General features: G+C 51.3%; 1 protein-coding gene across 2 annotated transcripts; it reads left to right on the top strand.

Moving 5' to 3' along the window:
- The first annotated feature begins 9867 nt into the window (after window positions 1–9867).
- On the top strand, window positions 9868–17966 carry PDCD2 (programmed cell death 2). 2 transcript variants are annotated; one of them, XM_069488237.1, is made up of 7 exons: window positions 9902–9992; window positions 10092–10185; window positions 10782–11024; window positions 11402–11533; window positions 14425–14528; window positions 15383–15496; window positions 16671–17966. In XM_069488237.1, exons 1-7 carry the CDS (start codon window positions 9906–9908, stop codon window positions 16827–16829), a joined length of 933 nt encoding a protein of 310 aa, XP_069344338.1. In that variant the 5' UTR covers window positions 9902–9905; the 3' UTR covers window positions 16830–17966. The 2 variants fall into 2 exon arrangements, with proteins under 2 accessions (XP_069344337.1, XP_069344338.1); XM_069488236.1 differs by having other exon boundaries at window positions 9868–10185.
- The last annotated feature ends 1876 nt before the right edge of the window (window positions 17967–19842 follow it).

Here is a 19842-nt window from a genome sequence, read left to right as displayed (position 1 = left end):
TTCTGTGCCCAAAACAGGAACCAGGTCGAGAGGCCCCTGTTCTGGCATCCGGCTGCTCGATCCCCACGTGGCTACAGTGAGAGGGCCCTGGCACTGCCGCTTGAGGAAAGAGCCTGCCCTGGGCCAGGACCCTGGGAGGGGCTCAGCAGGCCCCAGGCTGCGGGCAGCCAAACCCCAGGGCCAGGGGCCAGGTGTGCTGTGGGCCGGGTGGTGTCCAACGGGGCTGGTCCTCCCTTGGCTCTGCGGAAGGGGAGGGTGTGAATGGTGCTGCCTCTCCAGGGAGAGGCTGAACAGACGTCCAGGAGTTGCTTAGGCTGAGCATGACCGACCGCCCACTGCCAGCAGCCCCAGGCCACCTGGAATGAAACTCCAAACCCCAGAGCCCCCCAGCGGGGGAGGGGGGTGAACGCTGAGGGAGGAGTGAGACCATGCAGAAGGGACAGAGAGGGGCCTGCAGGGCCCGGGGGGCGGGCAGAAGCCCCTTAGCCCCTGCACAGTCGCATACCTGTGGACTGGGCACAGGGAGCTGCCCAGGAGCCCTGTGTCCCCCAGACTTCTGCACCCCACAGCCATACCCCACCCCGCTGCCAAGTCAGTGTCCTGACACCCTCCTGGCCCAAAGCAGTAGCCCAGTGCCCGGTCAGCCAGAAAGGCTTCCAGGAGGGAGAGCTGCCCCCCACACACACTGCGGCAGAGGGCAGAGGGGTAAGACAGGTGTGGACACAGGTCCCCCAGCTCCCCTCTCTGGGCTTCCCTGGGAGGCTTGGTCCCACCAGGGCCCGCCCCACACCTGGCTGTAGATCCCGCTGGTTCAGGAAGGCCCTGGGACTTTCTACCAGGTTCACATGGTTGGGGAGGACAGTGGGGCTCCGTGACCATCCTTTGGCAAAACTGAGTCAGTTCCATCCACGGAGCTCCAGGGCAGGTGGCACTCCCAAGATGTTATGTTGTATCGCTGTGCCACCCAGGTGGCCACACCTCCTACTTGCCCCCTCCCTCCTCTGCGTGTGTGTCCATCTCCGCCTCTTTGTCTCCCCTGCTCTCTGTCTCTGTCTCCCTCACTCTCTTGTCTCTGTCTCTCTCAGGAGGGGCAAGGCCAGCCGCAGAGTCCAGAACCTGACAGGCAGGGAGTGGGCCCGCCCCAGCCAGCTCAGGTGTGAGCAGAGGGCAGGGGAATGGACATCCTTGAGAGCCGGCCTCCTTGCGGGGACCTCTGAGCTCCCAGCTGTGCACAGGGACCCTGGGCAGGGAGCTGAGCAGGGCAATTGGGGACCTGGCCCTCCAGTGAACACCCCGGCAACTGCTCGTGCCGCTGGTAGAGCTGGTGTGATAGCGCCCCCCAAATTCACATCCACCAGGAACCTCAGAATAGGAACTTATTTTAAAATAGTGTCTTTGTAGAAGTAATGAAGTTAAGGATCTTGAGATGGGGGCCCCTAAATCCAGTGACAAGTGTCCTTATAACAGACACCCAGGAGGAGGCCCCATGAGGACAGAGCAGAGGAGGAGCTGGCGGCCACAAGCCCAGGATGCAGGGAGCCACCAGACACTGGAGCCAAGGAAGGGTCCTTCCCTGGAGCCTCCAGGGGGCACATGGCCCTGGACGTCTGGCCTGCTGGCCAGAAGACAGGAAGCTCCTGTTGTTTAAGCCACCCGCTTTTCCAAACACAACTTCTGTGAAGAAGTTCATTCACTGATGGCGAATCGGTCCTTAAAAACTGGAAGGTAAATCCGTGGACGTTGTCCAGGTCTTGTCAATGGACCAAGAGCCCAGAGCAGGGTCAAAGGGTGCACTGGTCAGGTGGCCATGGCTGGTGAAGGGCCACGAATTCCCAAACCAGGATCTCATTTTCCTAGCTCAGCAAGACTCTATGCCACTATTTTAGGTGATTTTCTAAGTGCAGACTGAGCTGACTGCTAGGAAATGACACACCTGCCATCTAAAATCAATTCCGTTCGCAGACAGTCAGGACTGGTCTTCATGAGCTGGCTGCTCCTGGTGTGGCACTGGGGCCCCGTCCGGGAGTGGGGTCAGGCTTTCCAGTGGTGCTGCACAGCCGGCCTGGTTCTCCTCTGGACAGGGGACTCGCTTAGCTCCCTGGACGGCGACTGTCTGCCTGCCTGTCCTGGAATAATTCTGCTCCCGAAGCCGAGGCCACCTCTAGCTGATTCTATTGATAACATCACTGAATTTATGTCAAGAGCATTTGTACTCGTTTAGAAAAATGGACCAGTGAGTCACCTTTTGCCTAAAATGGTAAAAGGAACACCACCAGGGTGATCTTTTCACTACCTGGTTTATATTGTCAGTAGTAACTTCCAGAAGGCAAGTGCCCAGGGCTCCGTGGGCCATAAAGAAAGCACAGCCAGCCAGAACGGACGTAAAAAGAAACTGAGTCCCAGGACAGGCCCGGTGTGACCCCACCCACTCGAGCTCTGCTGCTCTGTGCCTTGCCTGCGCTCTGGAGGGGACTTCTCAGAACAGCAAGAGTTAGGGTCAGTCTGGGCGGCGGCTGCAGAAGCGACCCCAGAGGGGCTCAGTGGAAGCTGAGGCCCAGCCACTGTGGGGTCCATGCTGCCCCCAGGTTCCCGAGGCGTCAGTGCTGGTCCTCACAGGCGGCATGGCCTGTTGGACGCCAGCACCCCTCACTCCTTGTCTGGTTCAGCATCCGGTGTCCTCTGCTGCCTTTGTGGGGCTCCCTGGCCGGGCTGCACTCCCGGGAGGGTTGGGGTCCTGCGGCCAGGAGACAGGGGCAGCGCCTGGGGCGGACTTGGGTCAGCTGGACCTGAACAACCGCAGCAAAGCTGGGAGTGACCTAAAGGTGACCTTCACCCCTGGGGGAGGGGCTGCACACCCCTCCCCCCCAGCAGCCTGGGGAGCCTCCTCCAGGGTGGGGGCCTGAGGCTGGAGGGGACCCTCTGTGCCCCACGTTCCAGCACCAACACCATAGTAGCTGCCTGTCACCACAGCCCCAGCACCTGCGGAGCAACCCGCGGTCAAAGGCCGGGCACGGGCAGCAGGTGTCCCCGAGAGAGGACAGAGGGGAAAGGTGGCAGAGGCCGCAGCAGTGACAGCCTTCAGCCTCGGGGAGGGGCCGCTGCGGGACGCTGGGCGGGGCCGGCGCAGACCTGCTCCCGGCCGCACCCTCCGCCGCCCCCCAAGGCCGCGGGCTTCGGGAGAGCAGGACTCGGGGGACGGTCGCCCGCGCACATCCGCCCGCCCCGAGGCCGCGGCCACGCTCGCGCATCCTCCCGCAGCGCCGCACACGCCCGCGCCTCCTGCGGGGCGCGGAGACCGAGGTCCAGGCGTCCCGGTGACCTCGGAGGGCCAGGTGCGGGCGCCACCTCCCGCCCGCCCCGCGCTCCCCGCCTCGTGGTCGGCCGCGCCCTGCGCTGAGCGGACCTCGTAAGGCAGAGGCGGCTCGGCTGCCGCGGAGCGGGGTGGCGGTGCGGGGCGGTGCGGGGCGGGACCGGCCGGGCCCGAGCTCCGCGGGACTCCGGATCGCGCGCGGCCGAGTCGCCGAGGCGCCGCCGCTGCATCTCCGACGTAAGCGCGCGTGGGGCTCGGTCCTGCGGGCGCGGCTCGCGCCGGCCCCCGCCCTGGGGCTGTGCCAGACACCTGCGCCGGGGCCGGCGGCGGCGGGGAGGCTGCGCTGGGGGCGCGGGCGGGAGCAGCTGCAGGGGCGCCACGGACAGGCTTGTAATTGGGCCCCACTGTGGCGCTTGGGCCTTTCTGGGCGACAAAGGACGCCCCCTGCAGCCTCTTCCCTCCGGGCCTCCCCACGCCCCTTTACCGGTGCCCAGGCCTAGGGGAGCCGCAGCCAGTGTGAGGCGGGACATTTGGCGCAGAGGGTTTGAAATGAAGCCCGTCTCCTACAGGCAGATTTGGGGAGCTCCATGGCCACAGAAAGAGCGTGACCCCCGGCAAGAGCTCGGATGCCCGTCTCGGGACCGCAAAACCGCAGTCCTCGCAAGCAAGAGCGTCACCCTCGCGCAGAGGCGGAAGCTCCCGGGTGGGAGTCGCTCCCCGGGTGGGAGTCGCTCCCCGGGTGGGAGTCGCTCCCCGCCGAGCCGAGAGCACCGCAGAGAGCCAGGAAAGCAGAGCTGCAGCTTTTAAATGTTCACTATCAGATGTGTCACCGTCATTGTTGTCATATTTACAAACTTGTAATGGAAAATAGGGAGGGATTAAATAGGTGTCTGTTGCTCACCTGCTGACTGCAGAAAGACAGAAGGGACTCGAGGATTAAGCACGGAGGCATCCCAAAGTCGGAAAAGGTTGAAGAGATGAAAAGGAACCAACAAAGGAGACTGAGAAGGAAGAATACGTGTAGCAGCGGACACCAGTAGATGCAGACGTGGAACAGTGGAGGACAACAGGAGAGGGTGTGGAGAGGAGGAGGGGATGGTGACTGCGGGGACTCGTCAGCGAATTCGGCGGCACAGGGGTCGTTATAACCCACAGAAACCGACTTGGTCAAATGATGGGAACGAACGCCTGTTGGGAGGAGATTCACAAGAACTGGAGACAGTGAGTGCACACAACCCATTCAAAATTTTTTGCTGTAAAGGGAAACAAAGAAATAAGGAGATGCCGGGTGGGGTGGCTCATGCCTGTTATCCTAGCACTCTGGGAGGCCAAGACAGGAGGATTAATTGAGCTCAGGAGTTCGAGACCAGCCTGAGCAAGAGAACCCCATCTCTACTAAACAACAAAATTAGCCAAGCATGGTGGCACCTGCCTGTAGTCTCAGCTACTCAGGAGGCTGAGGCAAGAGGATGGCTTGAGAAAAGGAATTTGAGGTTGCTGTGAACTATGATAACGCCACGGCACTCCCAGCAGCGGTGTCATTGTAGAAAAATACACAATGAAATATTCAAGGAGCAACTGCATGTTGTACGAGATGTATTTACAAATATTCAGGAATGTATGTGTATTTTCCGTGTGTGGGGTGGGGGAGAGAGGGACAGAGAAAGGGAAGGAGGGACGGAGAGGGACAGAGAGGAGAGAGATCACAAATGGGTCAAAATGTTAAAAATAGGTAAAGGGTACACTGTTGTTTACCATCCCTGCAACTTTTCTACAAGTTTAATTACTTTCAAATTTAATACATTTTAAAAATGGACCATTGACTATATTGTCTTGAGTTTTACATAACTGTTGAGATTTTTGGCTTTGATTCCCACAGTTGCCACACCCAGACCCCAGCAGTGTGAAGCCAACTTTACAACAATGGTCTCGGCTTCTGTCCCAGGCAAGAACCTGGGATCCTACTAGAAAAATTGAAAAATAAATTAAGTGATATTTTTAAAATATAAAATAGAAATGTACAGCATTTCACAAAAAACCTCAATGAATTATTTTATTTTTGACAATGACCACAAAAGCTCAAAAAAAATATTTTTAAAAATCAAGATATGTTCTTGCCATATAAACAGAAAAGGGAAGAGAAAGAAAAAAAAATCAAGATATGCATACCTCAATTTACTTTCCCACGTGTGTTTGTCACCTGGAGTAAACCATTCATGACTGTTCATCTCCATGAACGCAGCCCTCCACCACGCCACCGAGCTCCAAAAGACCAATAGGAGGGGGATATGCTGAGCAAGTGCTGATTTTTCCAATTCTATTGTTCCCTTTAAAAAGAGAAAAGGAAGAAAGAAAAACATAAATTGTATTTATATATTACAGGAAATAACATTTTAAGTTTGTTTTAGATTAAGTAACCCATTATAGGATTGTATACAGACATAAGCCAACAATGGCCCATCAGAGCAAGATGTAAAAGGACCTCACACACAGAACTAGGTACAAAAGTAGCTGTACAGAATGAACAAGTTCCCAAACTGACTAACCTACCCCTACATCTTGCAGTGAAACCCTTTCCTACCGTCCCTGGCTACATGCCACAAGGACTCAATTTCAAAGTGAGGATCCTCTGTTAAGAGAATTTTTTGAAAATGAGAACTAGCCAAAGATCCATAATCAACAGAAAATGCACCCACACATCAGAAATGCTTAGGGCAGGAGCAAGTTTGCAGGTGCTGAGGCTGCCAGGACATTCCCAGGCTGTTCTCTTCCCCTTCGCTGCAGACTCCTGCCATTTCCTCAGCTGTCCGGATCCTGTACCTTTTGCAAACCAGGGCGTTTTCTAGAATGAGGTTTGAATTTTAAAATACATTACCCACTTGTTATGTTTTATACTCAGAAAAATACCTATCAGTTTGAAGCCATTATATTCGAAATTTCCAAACAACTTTCAAACATTTAAAAAAGACTGATCATTTCAAAGCGGAGAGTTTACGAATAATTCATTCTAACATTTGGTAAACAGTAGCATACACGCACACATTATGATAGTGGAAAGGTGAAAAGGCAAAACACCAGCAAAAGCGCTGGCTGTTCACCATCAGCCGTCTAGGAAACTCTCAGGGAGGCTCCAAGCTGGCGGCACCGGGTCACCGCGGTTCCTTAGCTCGCTCTGGCGGGCTCCAAAGCACGTGACTGCTTCGGCCCATCCAGTACTTCGGCGTCCTTGTCTTCTCCCACGAACACGGAGCCTGACACCTGCAACTCGTAGACAAACGTTACCTAGTTTCAGGGCTTTAGAGTTTTGTAGTTATTATTGTTAAAGCCCACTGGGCACACATTCAGTTTTGTGTGTGGTGTGTGCGCAAGATTAACCTACGTCCTGCACGCACGGGGAACAACGCGCAATTCAAGCAGTTCCCTCTCCCGAGTAACTTTTTTATCATTTACTACTGAAATGACCATAAGGAACTTCAAACGCTGGCCTGGCAGCGCGCACACAGCACGGCCCGGCGCTGCCCGCCGCGGACCTGTGCGCTCCCGGCCGGCCCGGCTTGGCCCGAGCGCCCCTGCACCGCCGCCTTCGCCGCCCGGGGCCCGCGCCCCGTCCCGCCCGAGGGCAGGTTCCCGCAACCGCCCAAGAGCGTTTCCCCGCCCCCACCCGGGTCGCCCAACGCCTGCCCGGGCCCGCGCCCCGTCCGACCCCCGCCGGCCCCACGAGCCCGTCAGCGCCCGGAAGCGGGTGCGGCGCGGGCTGAGCCCGGGGTCCTCTCCTCCCGCCGCGGCCCCCAGCCTCCCTCCCCCCGCGTCAGGGGCGGGCGGACGGGGTCCGCCGTCGTCGTTTGGGCGTTGGAAGCGCAGCTCCCTCGCGTCTGTCCCTCGCGCCCCTTTAGGTCAACCTTTCCCGCGGGGCTCTGAGGGCAGCGGCTGTGCGCACGCGCGCCCACGGGTCAGGGGCCGGGCCTGCTCCCCACGCCTGAGGTCACTGCCGTGGCTGCCGCAGCTCCGCCCGCCCCCCAATTCCTGTCCCGCCCCCCGTGCGCGCTCTGGGGGTGCGCTGAGGGTGGAGGCGGCCCAGGGCAGTTGCGGGAACGTCAGGGCCGGTTATTTGCCTTCGGACTGGGCGCCACCGGCTGGACTCCAGCTCCTCCGTGTCTCCGGGTGACCGTGGGCGCCCCTTAAACACCGAACTGAATGTCCGGGTAAAGTGGGGCTGGTCGGTGAAACCCACCGCTGTGGTTCCAAGGATTGAAAGAGAGAAAGTGGAAAACGCACATGGTACATCCTAAATAGTTGGTTACTATGTGACAGGACAACCTTGCCAATAAACTAACACAAAAATTGGCTTGTCTCTGATAAATGGCTCCTTAGGTTAAAACATTCCAAGCCTTCAGACAAAGCTTCATGTCTTTAACCAATTACAAGCCAAAGAATCTTTAAACCCACCTATAACCTGCAAGCCCCCCCTCTTCCAGATGGCCCACCTTTTTGGGCCAAACCAACCTATGCCTCCCGCATATTGATTTACCTGTAACCCCTGTCTCCCTGAAATGTATAAAACCAAACTGTAACCCAGCCACGGTGAGTCCACCTGCTCAAGGCTTCTTTGGCGTGGCTCCAGATCATGGTCCTCAAATTTTAAAATTACTTTACAGAGTTTGGCTTTTTTTCTGTTAACAATCTGAACAGACAGGAGTGCGATGCTCCGGCCCCAGCTCTGGCCAGACCAAACTCCCAGGACCCTGATAAGCCCCTCACAGAGAAGAGGAAAAAGGGAGGGGTGGAACAGATGCAGCCATTTTCTGCTATGAGCTGGCAACAATCACTTTTTTCCTTCCTTTTCTTCCCCATACAGACTCTGAGCCCCTTAACCTCAAGGGCCGGCACTGCTTTCTTTCCTTCATGGCGAGCCCTTCACCCCCTTGGGAAGAAAATAAACTTTATTTAAAACTAATCTTTGGGCCAGGCGCGGTGGCTCACACCTGTAATCCTAGCACTCTGGGAGGCCGAGGTGGGCGGATCGTTTGAGCTCAGGAGTTCGAGACCAGCCTGAGCAAGAGCGAGACCCCCGTCTCTACTAAAAATAGAAAGAAATTATATGGACAACTAAAATATATATAGAAAAAATTAGCCGGGCATGGTGGCGCGTGCCTGTAGTCCCAGCTACTCGGGAGGCTGAGGCAGTAGGATCGCTTGAGCCCAGGAGTTTGAGGTTGCTGTGAGCTAGGCTGACGCCACGGCACTCACTCTAGCCTGGGCAACAAAGTGAGACTCTGTCTCAAAAAAAACCAAACAAACAAACAAAAAAAACTAATCTTTGTGTCAAGAATTCTTAGCCTGAGCTACATGATGGGGTCCTGGTTTTCAGTGGTCTTGGCTTCCCCAAGTTCATGCGCTGGAAACTGAATCCCCGAGGCCATGGCGTTGAGGGTGGGACTTTTCCAGAGGATGAGGCGGTCAGGGCGCTGTCCTCCGAAAGGGGTCAACACCCCTGCAAACGGCTTGGTCGGTGAAACAGCCCTTAAATAACAGGGTGCAAGACAAGAACCTTGGTAATGGCCTAGCTACAAATAATGCACAGGCCTAGCTACAAATAATTAGTAACTGTCCTGTTATTGCCACTCCAGAGCCACGCAGCTGGTGGGCATAAACACTCTTAACTTCTCCCCATAGCAGGTGTCCATAAAGATTCTTAACTTTCTCCATAGATGACATCACCTTTTTGAAACCTAAAGGTAGTTTTTAAGATATCTTCCAAGCCCAGCATTCTAGTGGATTGATTAACACACCCAGACCAGGGGCCCACAGCAAGAAACTGACTCAACTGGAATTAAGACCCCAGGGACTAAAACAACACAAGATGATTTCTACATCCCTATAATTTTGCCCTAATTTACGAACCTAATTGCCTAATCCCTTGTCTGCCAAACTATCCTTAAAAGCCCTGTCTCGGGAATCCTCAGGGAGGCGGATTGGAGAAATTTCTCCCGTCTCCCGCTTAGGTGCACGGACTAAAGACGCTTTCTCGGCCGTAAAACCTGCTGACTCAGGTCTCCTGGCCACCGGGCAAGTGAACCCGGACGGGCAGCAACACCCGCTCTCCCACCGCGGGATGACGCCCGGGAGACCCGACAGACGGCGGGCGCCGCCCACGCCTCTCCAGCCCGCGTCCTGACCCGGACCCCGACCGCGACCGCGACCCCGGCCCCGACCCGGCCCCGACCCCGTGCAGTGCGGCGGCTCCGCACGCGGCCCGCGGACAGGCCTCAGCTCCCCCGCCCGACAGCCTGTCTTCTCCCGCCGCCCGCTCCTCGCACACGACCACCCGGCTCCCGGCGTCCCCCGGCCCGGGGCGGAAGCGCCGGCGGGTTTGACCGGACCGCCCCTCTCGGCCCCCCGCCCAGCACTCGCCCCGCCCCCGGGAGGCACGCGGCGCGAACCGGAAGTAGCGGCGCGAGGGCCGGGCCGTGCCCCGTGGTGCCCTTTGTCCCCTCACCTCGTCCTCCAATCGCTTCTCGTGGACGCCTGGCCCGCCTCCCGCCCTCCTTTCCGGTGGCGACTTCCGCCTTCCGGCCGGGCGGTGGGCGGCGGCCCCATGGCGGCGGCGTCCTCGCGCGTGGAGCTGGGCTTCGCCGAGGAGGCGCCGGCGTGGCGGCTGCGCAGCGACCGGTTCCCCAGCAAGGTGGGCGGGCGGCCGGCGTGGCTGGGCGAGGCCGGGCTGCCCGGGCCCGGGGCCCTGGCCTGCGCGCGGTGCGACCGCCCGCTCGCCTTCCTGCTGCAGGTGTACGCGCCGCTGTCCGGCCGGGCCGACGCCTTCCACCGCGGCCTCTTCCTCTTCTGCTGCCGCGAGCCGCCGTGCTGCGCCGGCCTGCGAGGTGCGCCGCGGGCCGGCGGGGGCGGTGCTGCCCGACGCGTGCTCGGGGCGCGCGGAGCCGAGGCCCCCGCGGCGGGCGAGGGCGGGCGGCGGTGAGCACAGCTGCCGCCCTCCGCGCGTCCCTCCCCGCGGTCCCCGGGAGCGCTTCCTCCCGGGTCCTTGCGGGGATGCCCTCGGTTTCTGCTAAATAGGCTCCTAGCGATGCCCACGCTCCTTCGTAGCCTGCGGCGTTTTGATGAATCGATTGGTACTAGGTTTGGTTGGTACAGTCGGAGAATACAAATTCTTTTTTTAGAAAGAGAGGCCCCAATAGCATTTTTAAATTTTTTGCAGTCCGTCTTAACGATTATTCTTGTTTGATTACCTGGAACCAGGTCCAGGAGCCAGTTCAGTTGTGTGTTCCAGACAGAATCTAGTTTCTGGATTTTAAAAGCTTTTCTCCCTTCCGGAAAATAAGCTGCCTGAAAGCAAAAACTTTCGTTTCTTTCCTTTTTTTTTTTTTAATGGGTGTCTTTTCAGTCTTATGTGAAGTAGAAGCTGAAATATTTGAATTACTATTTTACTGCAGGTATTTATAGTTTTTCTCTTCGTTCTTAGTTTTTAGGAATCAGCTACCCAGGAAAAATGACTTTTACTCATATGAGCCACCTTCTGAGGATCCTCCCCCAGAAACAGGAGAATCTGTGTGTCTCCAGCTTAAGTCTGGCGCTCATCTCTGCAGGGTTTGTGGCTGTTTAGGCCCCAAAACATGCTCCCGATGCCACAGGGCGCGTTACTGCGGTAAGGTGCATCAGGCTCTGGACTGGAGGTCAGGACACAAGCAGGCGTGTTCACAGCCAGGTGAGTCGCTGTCTGATCGTCTTTCCTTAGTCGCAGCTCAGTTTCATAGCTTCTGTCAACCCAAACGTTTTATGTCCAGGTTAACTTTAAAGTTAAAATTAGGAAAGGTATAATACTTTTTGAAATTTTCCTAACTGGCTTTATGAATATCTTTATAAAAGCGAGGCTGTGAGGTCTGAATCACCCAGTTATGCCACCAGCCTTGCTTTAATATAGGCTTTTAATTTGATGCCATTTTTAAGTGCCAGAACTACATGTATTAATGATAGGGAAAACGGTTGCTGTATGGAATATACTACTTTCGAAATAGAAAATTATCAGCCCATCTTCACATCTAAATGATTACTAATGATGCCAGTAACTTTTTTTTGTTTTAGGTCATTTGGACCATGCAATTCCAGACCACAACTTCCTTTTTCCGGAATTTGAAATTGTAGTAGAAACAGAAGATGAGATTATGCCTGAAGTTGTGGAAAAGGAAGATCCTGCAGAGATTGTGGGCAGCATGGGTAAGCAGTTTCAGCACCTCATTCCCCGAGGGATTAAACACAATGCTTGGGAGAAAGGGCTCCTTGTGTTGAGAAGAGAGGGACTGAGAGGAAAGGGTTCTCACTTTGGAGGCTGTAGTTTTCAGATACTGCCTCAGGTGAAAACGTGCTTCCTGGCTCAAGTCAGGAACTCTGCTCCCTGCAAGGACTGGGGGAGGAATCCAGATGGTCCCGAGGGTGGGGCTGCACAAGACGCTGGGAACGTGGTGAGTTCCTCTGAGCCTCAGGCCTGTTTCTCAGCTCAGGGGAGTGAATGCCTAGCATGGTGTTTGGCGTGCAGCAGGGGCCCTTTAAAAGTTGCTCTTTTAACTTCTCTTTCAACTCAATCAACAGTTTGATTTTGCAGTTTACCTAGAATTTATACTCTAGGGTAGTACCTGTGCTGACCAAATACTTAAGAGACTTATTTTATAATAGCCAACATTTATCCAGCATTTACTTTATGCTGTTTAAGGACTATTTGTGCATTAGCTCATTAAAATCCTGACAGCAGCCCTTTAAGTCAGAAACTCTGCCCCATATTGCAGGTGAGAAAATTGAGGTTCTGGGTGTAACTTGCTTTGGTCACATAACTGTTAAGTTTTACAATTCAAGTTTGAGCCTAGATGTTGCTGACTCTAGAACTAGAGCTGTACACACACAACCACCACAAAATTAGATTTATAGAATCTAAATGAAAATGTCAACTTCCTGGTTTGTAGTTCGTAGCAGTCATACATTGCAAAACACAGATCTGAGAGTTTGCTTCGTGCCTGACTGTGCTTGATCAGGGAGACACAACGGGAAGCAGCGACACTCGGTGGTCAGGTGCTCACGGTCTCGTGGAGGAGCCCAGATGACACTTGGGGAAGTTAAAGTCCATGTGATGACGATAATACGGGTGCCAAGGGAAGATGTGTGACATCACTAAAAATCTCCTGGCAGGGGCTGTGCACGCATCTCCATGTGCGTACATTGTTGCTTGTTTTTAAAAAGGTCAAATAATGAAAATGCTCACCTTCAGGAGAAGGGAGAGCATAGAGTAGGAGGGTTGAGGATAAAAGCCGGACTTTGAACATGCCTTGTTTATGTGGATGTGACTGTGGAACCATGTGTGTGTTTTGTATGTGTTTTACAGAGTAAAATTAAGTTTTAAAAATCAGTTCTGAATCATCAAAAGTAAGTGAAATTGTATCGAATTAGTTGGATAACCACACAACTCTTCTAAATGACTTCAAAAAATAGGACAGTACATCCTTAGTGTAGTATACCTCAAGAACGAAAAGGACTGAAAGAAGATGTTAGTATTTTCAATAAACTTGTTGCTAGAATGTTGCTGTTGTTGCTTTGGGGTGGTTGTGTGTGTACTGGGTGCTAAGCAAAGGAGTAATTACGTTGGAGTTACTGAGAACTGAGGTGCTGGGTGTGGTAGACGATGTTGATGGATAAAATTAAATACAAACCTATAGGTCTGACTTTATACTGCAATTACCAGTTATGAACTTGCGATGTATTTAATCCACTGTAAAGGCATAGAAATAATGGCCACCTCAGTACCAGTTGGGTATCCCTGGTGGCCAGATGGTGGTGTCTGAATACCATTTCTCTCTAAATGGAACTCCAGGCTCTTTTGGGAGGTGGTGATTCCAGAACTGGGTCAGGAAATGTTCAAATAACATTGGAACGTGGTCATACCAGAGATCTGGGAAGCTACCAAAGGTTAATAGGCTCAGTCAGAAGGACTCAAGAACCAGTGTGAAAGGCTCTTATTGGCAAAAGATGGATAATTTGAACATCTACTAACTGCAGTGGATTGAAACATGTCGAATATATTTAATGGGTTTAAAATGATTAAAAAAAAAACCTCAGTGATCATCTTTGTAGGATACTGGGGAACAAACTCATTATTTTGAAAATTGGTAAATAAAGGGAAAGTTTGTCTTTTAGGAGTACATACCTCAATTATTCACAGATGAAGTAACCTGGGCTTTACTTCAGAGTAATTGAGTTGGGGGAAGCGGTAGAGACAAGAAACGCTGGACTTGATAGCGGTGACGCTAATTGGTACATGAAGGTTCATTACAGTATTTCTATATATATGCTCAGAATTTTCCAAAATGAAAATTACAAAGAAAACTCCTTCCTGGAGGTAGCTGTGTCCCGAGACTTAAGTTTGAGTCCCCAGGAGAAAGGTTGGCAGGAGGCCACATGGCCTAGGGAACCGCGTTCACAAAGCCCTGAAGGTCGCACTGAAACTGCTCATACGCGTGATGGAACATGAACCTGAGGCGTTTTCTGTTTCTGCCGTCAGACCTGGCAGGTGCCAGTGAGCAGCATGAATGCCTTCCCAATGCCATCAGAGCAGCGATTTCAGCTTATCTGACTCAGAGTCTGTCAGTTATATTTTGATCAGTGTTACAAAGACTAAAGGTTACACTGGGAAACACTGGCCTGTTGGGAACAGCAGTGGCCCAGGGTGGCAGGAATTCCAAGAGTTAAGGTGGAGATGGAAACATCTGATGACCAGGTGAATGCGTGTACTAGCTAGGAAAAGGAATGTATGAGACATGAAGAGACTGGAACTAAGTCCAGTAGCGTCAGGACAGCGTTCTGTTGGGTGTCCTGGGATGTGCTGGGCACGGTCCTAAGCCCTTGACTTGGCCATTCTGTTCTTTCGAAGCTTTAGGGCAAACTGCTGAATGGGAGCTTAAAAAGTGCTGCATGGAGCACCTGGAAATTCAGATGGTCCAACTCTAGTGAATAAGCAGGGAGAGCTATCTGATTAGCACAATGCTGGCTTCCCTCAGCATGTGTGGATCGTTAAGTTGTGGGGACTTTTCCTGTTTTCTATAATAGTTATGTTGATTTTTCAGGTGAAGCACTGGAGGAAGAACTAGATTCCATGGCAAGACATGAATCCAGGGAAGATAAAATTTTCCAGAAGTTTAAAACTCAAATAGTCCTTGAACCAGAACAGGTAAAGTAGAACTCATACCTCCCACTGTATTCTTTTCAGGCCATGTTTTATGAGTATAATCTCTGAGAGGAAGTAACTCGGGTGGGAGATGAATGAGATGTTGCCTGACATACACAAGAGCTTTGGCATCATTGACAAAACAAAAAAAGTTATTTTTGCCCATTTTCCAATAGGTACCTTTGGCTAGTAAAACCAATACGACGTGCTAACATTATTCCCATTAACTTCCCTTACCATAAGCATAAATCACTAAAGAAAACTCAGCTACATAAACTAGTCATTGGGATTAAATAAATACCCAGGGGCTTATAGGAAGACTAGATCTAGGTCCCAAACACTAAGAAGGCAGTTCTTAGCAATGCATACGCTTTTTAACAAAATACAAGAAAACCCTTCAGTTGTTATAGCAAGCTTATTACGATGAAATTTACCCATGTTTGTAATATTTGTCAAAACACCATGTTTCACTTGGCGTTTGTCCCTTTTAATTTTTAACTAAGTTTCCTTATAGGTGAGTGAAGGTGAGCAGATTCTGGGCATTTTGGATGCAGAACCTGGTGACGGGAAGCCTGGGCTTGTTCTTGGTCCCTTTGCCATATAGTCATAGGAGTAAAATTCTGATGTTAGGTAGTAAAAAGCATCATCTAGCAAATGTAATTTGATACTCTCTGAGTCGCTTTGGGAAACTGAGAAGGCATCAGTGGTGCTCACTGATAGAAGTGAGACGCCTTCCAGCTCAGTGTTCCGTCAGGCGTGGAACACGTGCGGGGTTTCCCTGCACGATCGTCAGCATGCCACCGATGGAAACGTGGGTAAGGCGCTCACAATTCCGGCACGATCCTTGTTGATTTTAGATTCTCAGATATGGCAGAGGTCTTGCACCCATCTGGATTTCTGGTGAAAATATCCCTCAAGAAAAGGATATTCCAGATTGCCCCTGTGGTGCCAAGAGGATATTTGAATTCCAGGTATGACCTTAAAAAAGGACTGTTTAGTGTGTAGTCACCATGATTTATGTTTTTAAACATTAAAAACTTTACCAAAGTAACACGTGCACATGGCAGCAAGGAAGGTGCCCTGTAATGAAAATCTGTTTTCTCTCCAACCTTGGGGATTGTTCCCTGGAGGGAATTGTCATTCACTGCTTTTTCTGGTAGTTTGTCTCTTTAGCTCCCTTTTTCTGATATCTGTCCGTTTCTTAGCGTTCGGGCTTTGTAGACTGACTCCTGTGATGCGGATTTAGATGGAGTCACCGTAGCCCTCTGCCTCCAGTGTGGTTATTTATAATCAGAGTCTTTGCCTTCATACTTCGTGAGAGGAGTATTTTAGGGCCTTTACTGTTTAATCTTGGTTTGTGGATTTGTTAGAACAATGGATATAAGCATTAAGGTAAGTGTTTTTTACAAAGGAGTTGTTAGCATTAAAGTCTATTTGGGGACTTGGGTGGACTTTCCACATTTGGTGGACATGCTCTTGAGCTTTGGCTTCACTAACCTTACACAGTTGTAGGTAATGTTTGTTTCTTTGGATTAAAGAAGAAAGAATCATGAGGACCACGGCCAAAACTGTTTACTTCTTAGTGCCAAAGCTTTTGGTGCCGAGGATGAGGTGACAGGGTTTGTATGAAGCAGTTTCGAACCATGGTGGCAGTTTTGCTGCTTCATGCTTTCAGATCAGACTACTTGACTTCAGAGAAATCCCTTCTAGTCTGTACAAATGTCAGCAGGCGTCTTTATGTATTCATGACTAGAAGTTAGGGCCAGGGTTTCTTGAGTCAGAGTCACAACATCTGCTCTTCAGGTTTTACACGATACAAAATAAGATTTGCCCAAGTAGAAGCTTCAGGAGTATTTTGTGGCATAGTGGTAATAGATAATTAGTAATAAAAACAGTTTAGCAGCCACTTGTGAACTTCTTTCTGAAATGGAAAAGAGACACTAAACAGAAGGCCAGATGAAGTAGAGAGGGGCTTTGAAGTTGCAAAATGTTTTTAGATTATTGCATATGTTAACTGTATAGTGTCGATAATCCTGTTGAGTAATGCCAGGATCCCAATAATCACCCTGGTGGAGACAGTCTATTGAAAGCAGATGGTGCTTCCCACCCTGAAGCAGCATTCTAACTTTGTCACCTTGCTCCCAGGTCATGCCTCAGCTGCTCAATTACCTGAAGGCCGACAGACTGGGCGCGAGTGTGGACTGGGGCGTCCTGGCTGTGTTCACCTGTGCCGAGAGCTGCAGCCTGGGGACTGGCTATGCAGAGGAGTTTGTGTGGAAGCAGGATGTAGCAGACACAGCTTAAAGGCATCTTACACCTGCAATTCCGTTTCTAGGACTTTATCCTAAGGGAATAATTATACCAGAAATAGAGGCGCAGAGATGCAGAGCTGTGGCTTGAGGTGGTGTTTATGGTGTCTAAATATTAACAATACAAAAATGTCCAACGACAGGGATTAAATGTTGGTGATCTGCGGTGGAAGGCTACACAGTCTCGATGCCACCCACCTATGTGCACACCAAATAAGATACAGATCTAAATTGACATTAGACGCCATCATGGGTGGTATTCATCGTATTACCATATTTTTGTAAAAATATGTATACATGTAGATGTGCACAGAAATCTGGAAAGACACTAAGTGTGAACTGGCTACCTGTGAATGGTGGGAATAAGTAAAATTATCTTTTTACTTACATGTGTATTTCTATAATAAAAATGGGTTATATGCCAAGTTAAGTCAAACCACTCTTTAGAGCATTTCCCCCTTTAAGTTTACAAAGCTAAAGAAAAACAGGTGACACCCCAGCAAACTGTTGTCTGATCGTCAGCTGGTGTCCCACTCTCTCCTACTCACTGGAAGCCAGAACATGAGAACAACGCCGCACTGCACCAACTAAGCCGGTGGGTCTGGTGAACAAGATTCCCGACAGTTCTGAAGTAGCAGTACCACAGTTGGCGGCATCAGGAAAAACGGTGGATTTGGGGTCGTAATACGTGAATCTGAAGAGGGTCTGCCTCAGTTGGTCAGCCCGTGGCCCTGCTGACAGGTGAGAGACTGAGCGGCAACAGACCATCTTCATCTTCCATCTCAGCGCTGCGCACCTGGCTTCCCGCCCTCACGGGCCGTGGGATGTGAGCAGAGGAAGGGCTGGCCCAGGAAGCGGCCCGGCCAGGGAGGGCAGGCCTGCCATCCGCTCTCAGTGTGGGACCTTCTGTTTCTCTTCAAGCAAGTGGCTCCTAAGTTGATGCTTCTGACCTCGCTAAGGTTTCTTCTGGCCCCTACCAGTTCACAATTGAGAATTCCCAGTTCCCTCAACACCAGTGACGACAGTTCGTTCTGGTAACTTTCTTATGCTTGTTTCTTTAATCTACGTGGACTCAAAATTCCCCCATGAAACGTCCCTGTTAACGTGAAATGCGTTGGCCACTATAAATCCTCTTTTCTTTTCAAAGGTAACATCACTTTCTAAAGTCATTGGCTACTTGGCTATTTCACTACATTTGTATATCAGAAAGTCCTGGCCCATTAGACTATACTGTGTGTGTGTGTGTGTATAATTTATATTAGTAGCAACGTGTATATAGGTACACATAGCAGCCTATGGGTGAGTGCAGTATGGCATTCCCATGGCTACTTTGTAATGAGTAATGAGTCCTGGCCCATTAGACTATACTGTGTGTGTGTGTGTGTGTGTGTGTATAATTTACATTAGTAGCAACGTGTATATAGGTACACAGCAGCCTATGGGTGAGTGCAGTATGGCATTCCCATGGCTACTTTGTAATGAGTAATGAGTCCTGGCCCATTAGACTATACTGTGTGTGTGTGTGTGTGTGTGTGTATAATTTACATTAGTAGCAACGTGCATATAGGTACACATAGCAGCCTATGGGTGAGTGCAGTATGGCATTCCCATGGCTACTTTGTAATGAGTGAATGGCATTAGTTTTGAACCTGGGGTGGCTGTCCATGGGAGTCACCCATAACTAGGGTATGTCACGGGTTATGGCTCCTGGAAGGGAATTTTTTATCATCGCCTAGTGGCAAGAGCTGGTCACAACACTCAGTGGGAAGCACAGCAGCTTTAAACTGGACCAGTGGGGCCTTCGTGTCCCAAATTATGAATAATTCCTTGTACGCAAAATGTGTACATTCTGCCCAGTGAGGGCTTCTAAAGCAAACACATCTGGGTCTTTCTATGGTAAAAGCTGTCATGGGGACATCGCAGGACGCCCGGGCATTCTTGCAGGCTTGTTGGAGCAGCCAGCCCAGCTGTCGGTGCCTGTTCCAGTCAGCTCCGGAGAGGACGGGCCTTTCTGCTTGGAACAGGTGGTATCAAAAGAGAGAGACAGGCTGGTCCCCATCGGCACCAACTTGGCAACTGTGTTAAAAAAAAAAAAAAATGGCAACTCTACTATTAGCAATACAACATAAAAAATACATTAAGCAACTCAGTTGCCTCTAGACATGTCGAGACACACTGCAAAGCACGAGACGATCAAGTCGGGAAGTCGCACCCACACAGCCATAGCTCCACAGCCGTGTCGGGGCCAGTCCTTGCGCTCCGCCCTGCACGGCTGCGGTCTGCTGGGCTCCCCGTAGGGAGCAACGGGCAGCTCTCTTCACTCCCGATACTGAGTGCTGTTCTCACCCTTTGACAATTTCAGAGATCACAGCAAAAAACTAATGTTTAAGTGTTTTTGGCAAATCACAACGGTGGTAGTATTTTGTCACTCTTAAGAATGTTGCATGTAGGCCCGGCGTGGTGGTTCACGCCTGTAATCCTAGCACTCTGGATCCACCACCGAGGATGGTGGATCACTCGAGGTCAATTTGAGACCAGCCTGAGCAAGAGCGAGACCCCGTCTCTACTAAAAATAGAAAGAAATTATATGGACAGCTAAAAATATATATAGAAAAAAAATTAGCCAGGCATGGTGGCGCATGCCTGTAGTCCCAGCTACTCGGGAGGCTGAGGCAGGAGGATCGCTTAAGCCCAGGAGTTTGAGGTTGCTGTGAGCTAGGCTGACGCCACGGCACTCTAGCCCAGGCAACAAAGCGAGACTCTTGTCTCAAAAAAAAAAAAAGAATGTTGCATGTATAATAGAGATTAAATTAGTGATTATGGGATATTCTAATTCATCCCCCATGTTCTCAAAAATTAAGTATTGTCAGTGTAAAAGTATATATGATATAGAATTGGCTAAATAAAAATCTTGTAGTTCTGAATTTGAATTAGGGAAAGAAGCAAACATTTGTGCCAACTTGCAGGAAGACACAGTCGAGGGACACACTGAACTGCACCGTGAGTTT

The sequence above is a fragment of the Eulemur rufifrons genome, chromosome 15 (assembly GCF_041146395.1).
Source record: "Eulemur rufifrons isolate Redbay chromosome 15, OSU_ERuf_1, whole genome shotgun sequence".
NCBI lineage: Eukaryota > Metazoa > Chordata > Mammalia > Primates > Lemuridae > Eulemur > Eulemur rufifrons.
This window is presented reverse-complemented; position numbering and strand designations above follow the sequence as displayed.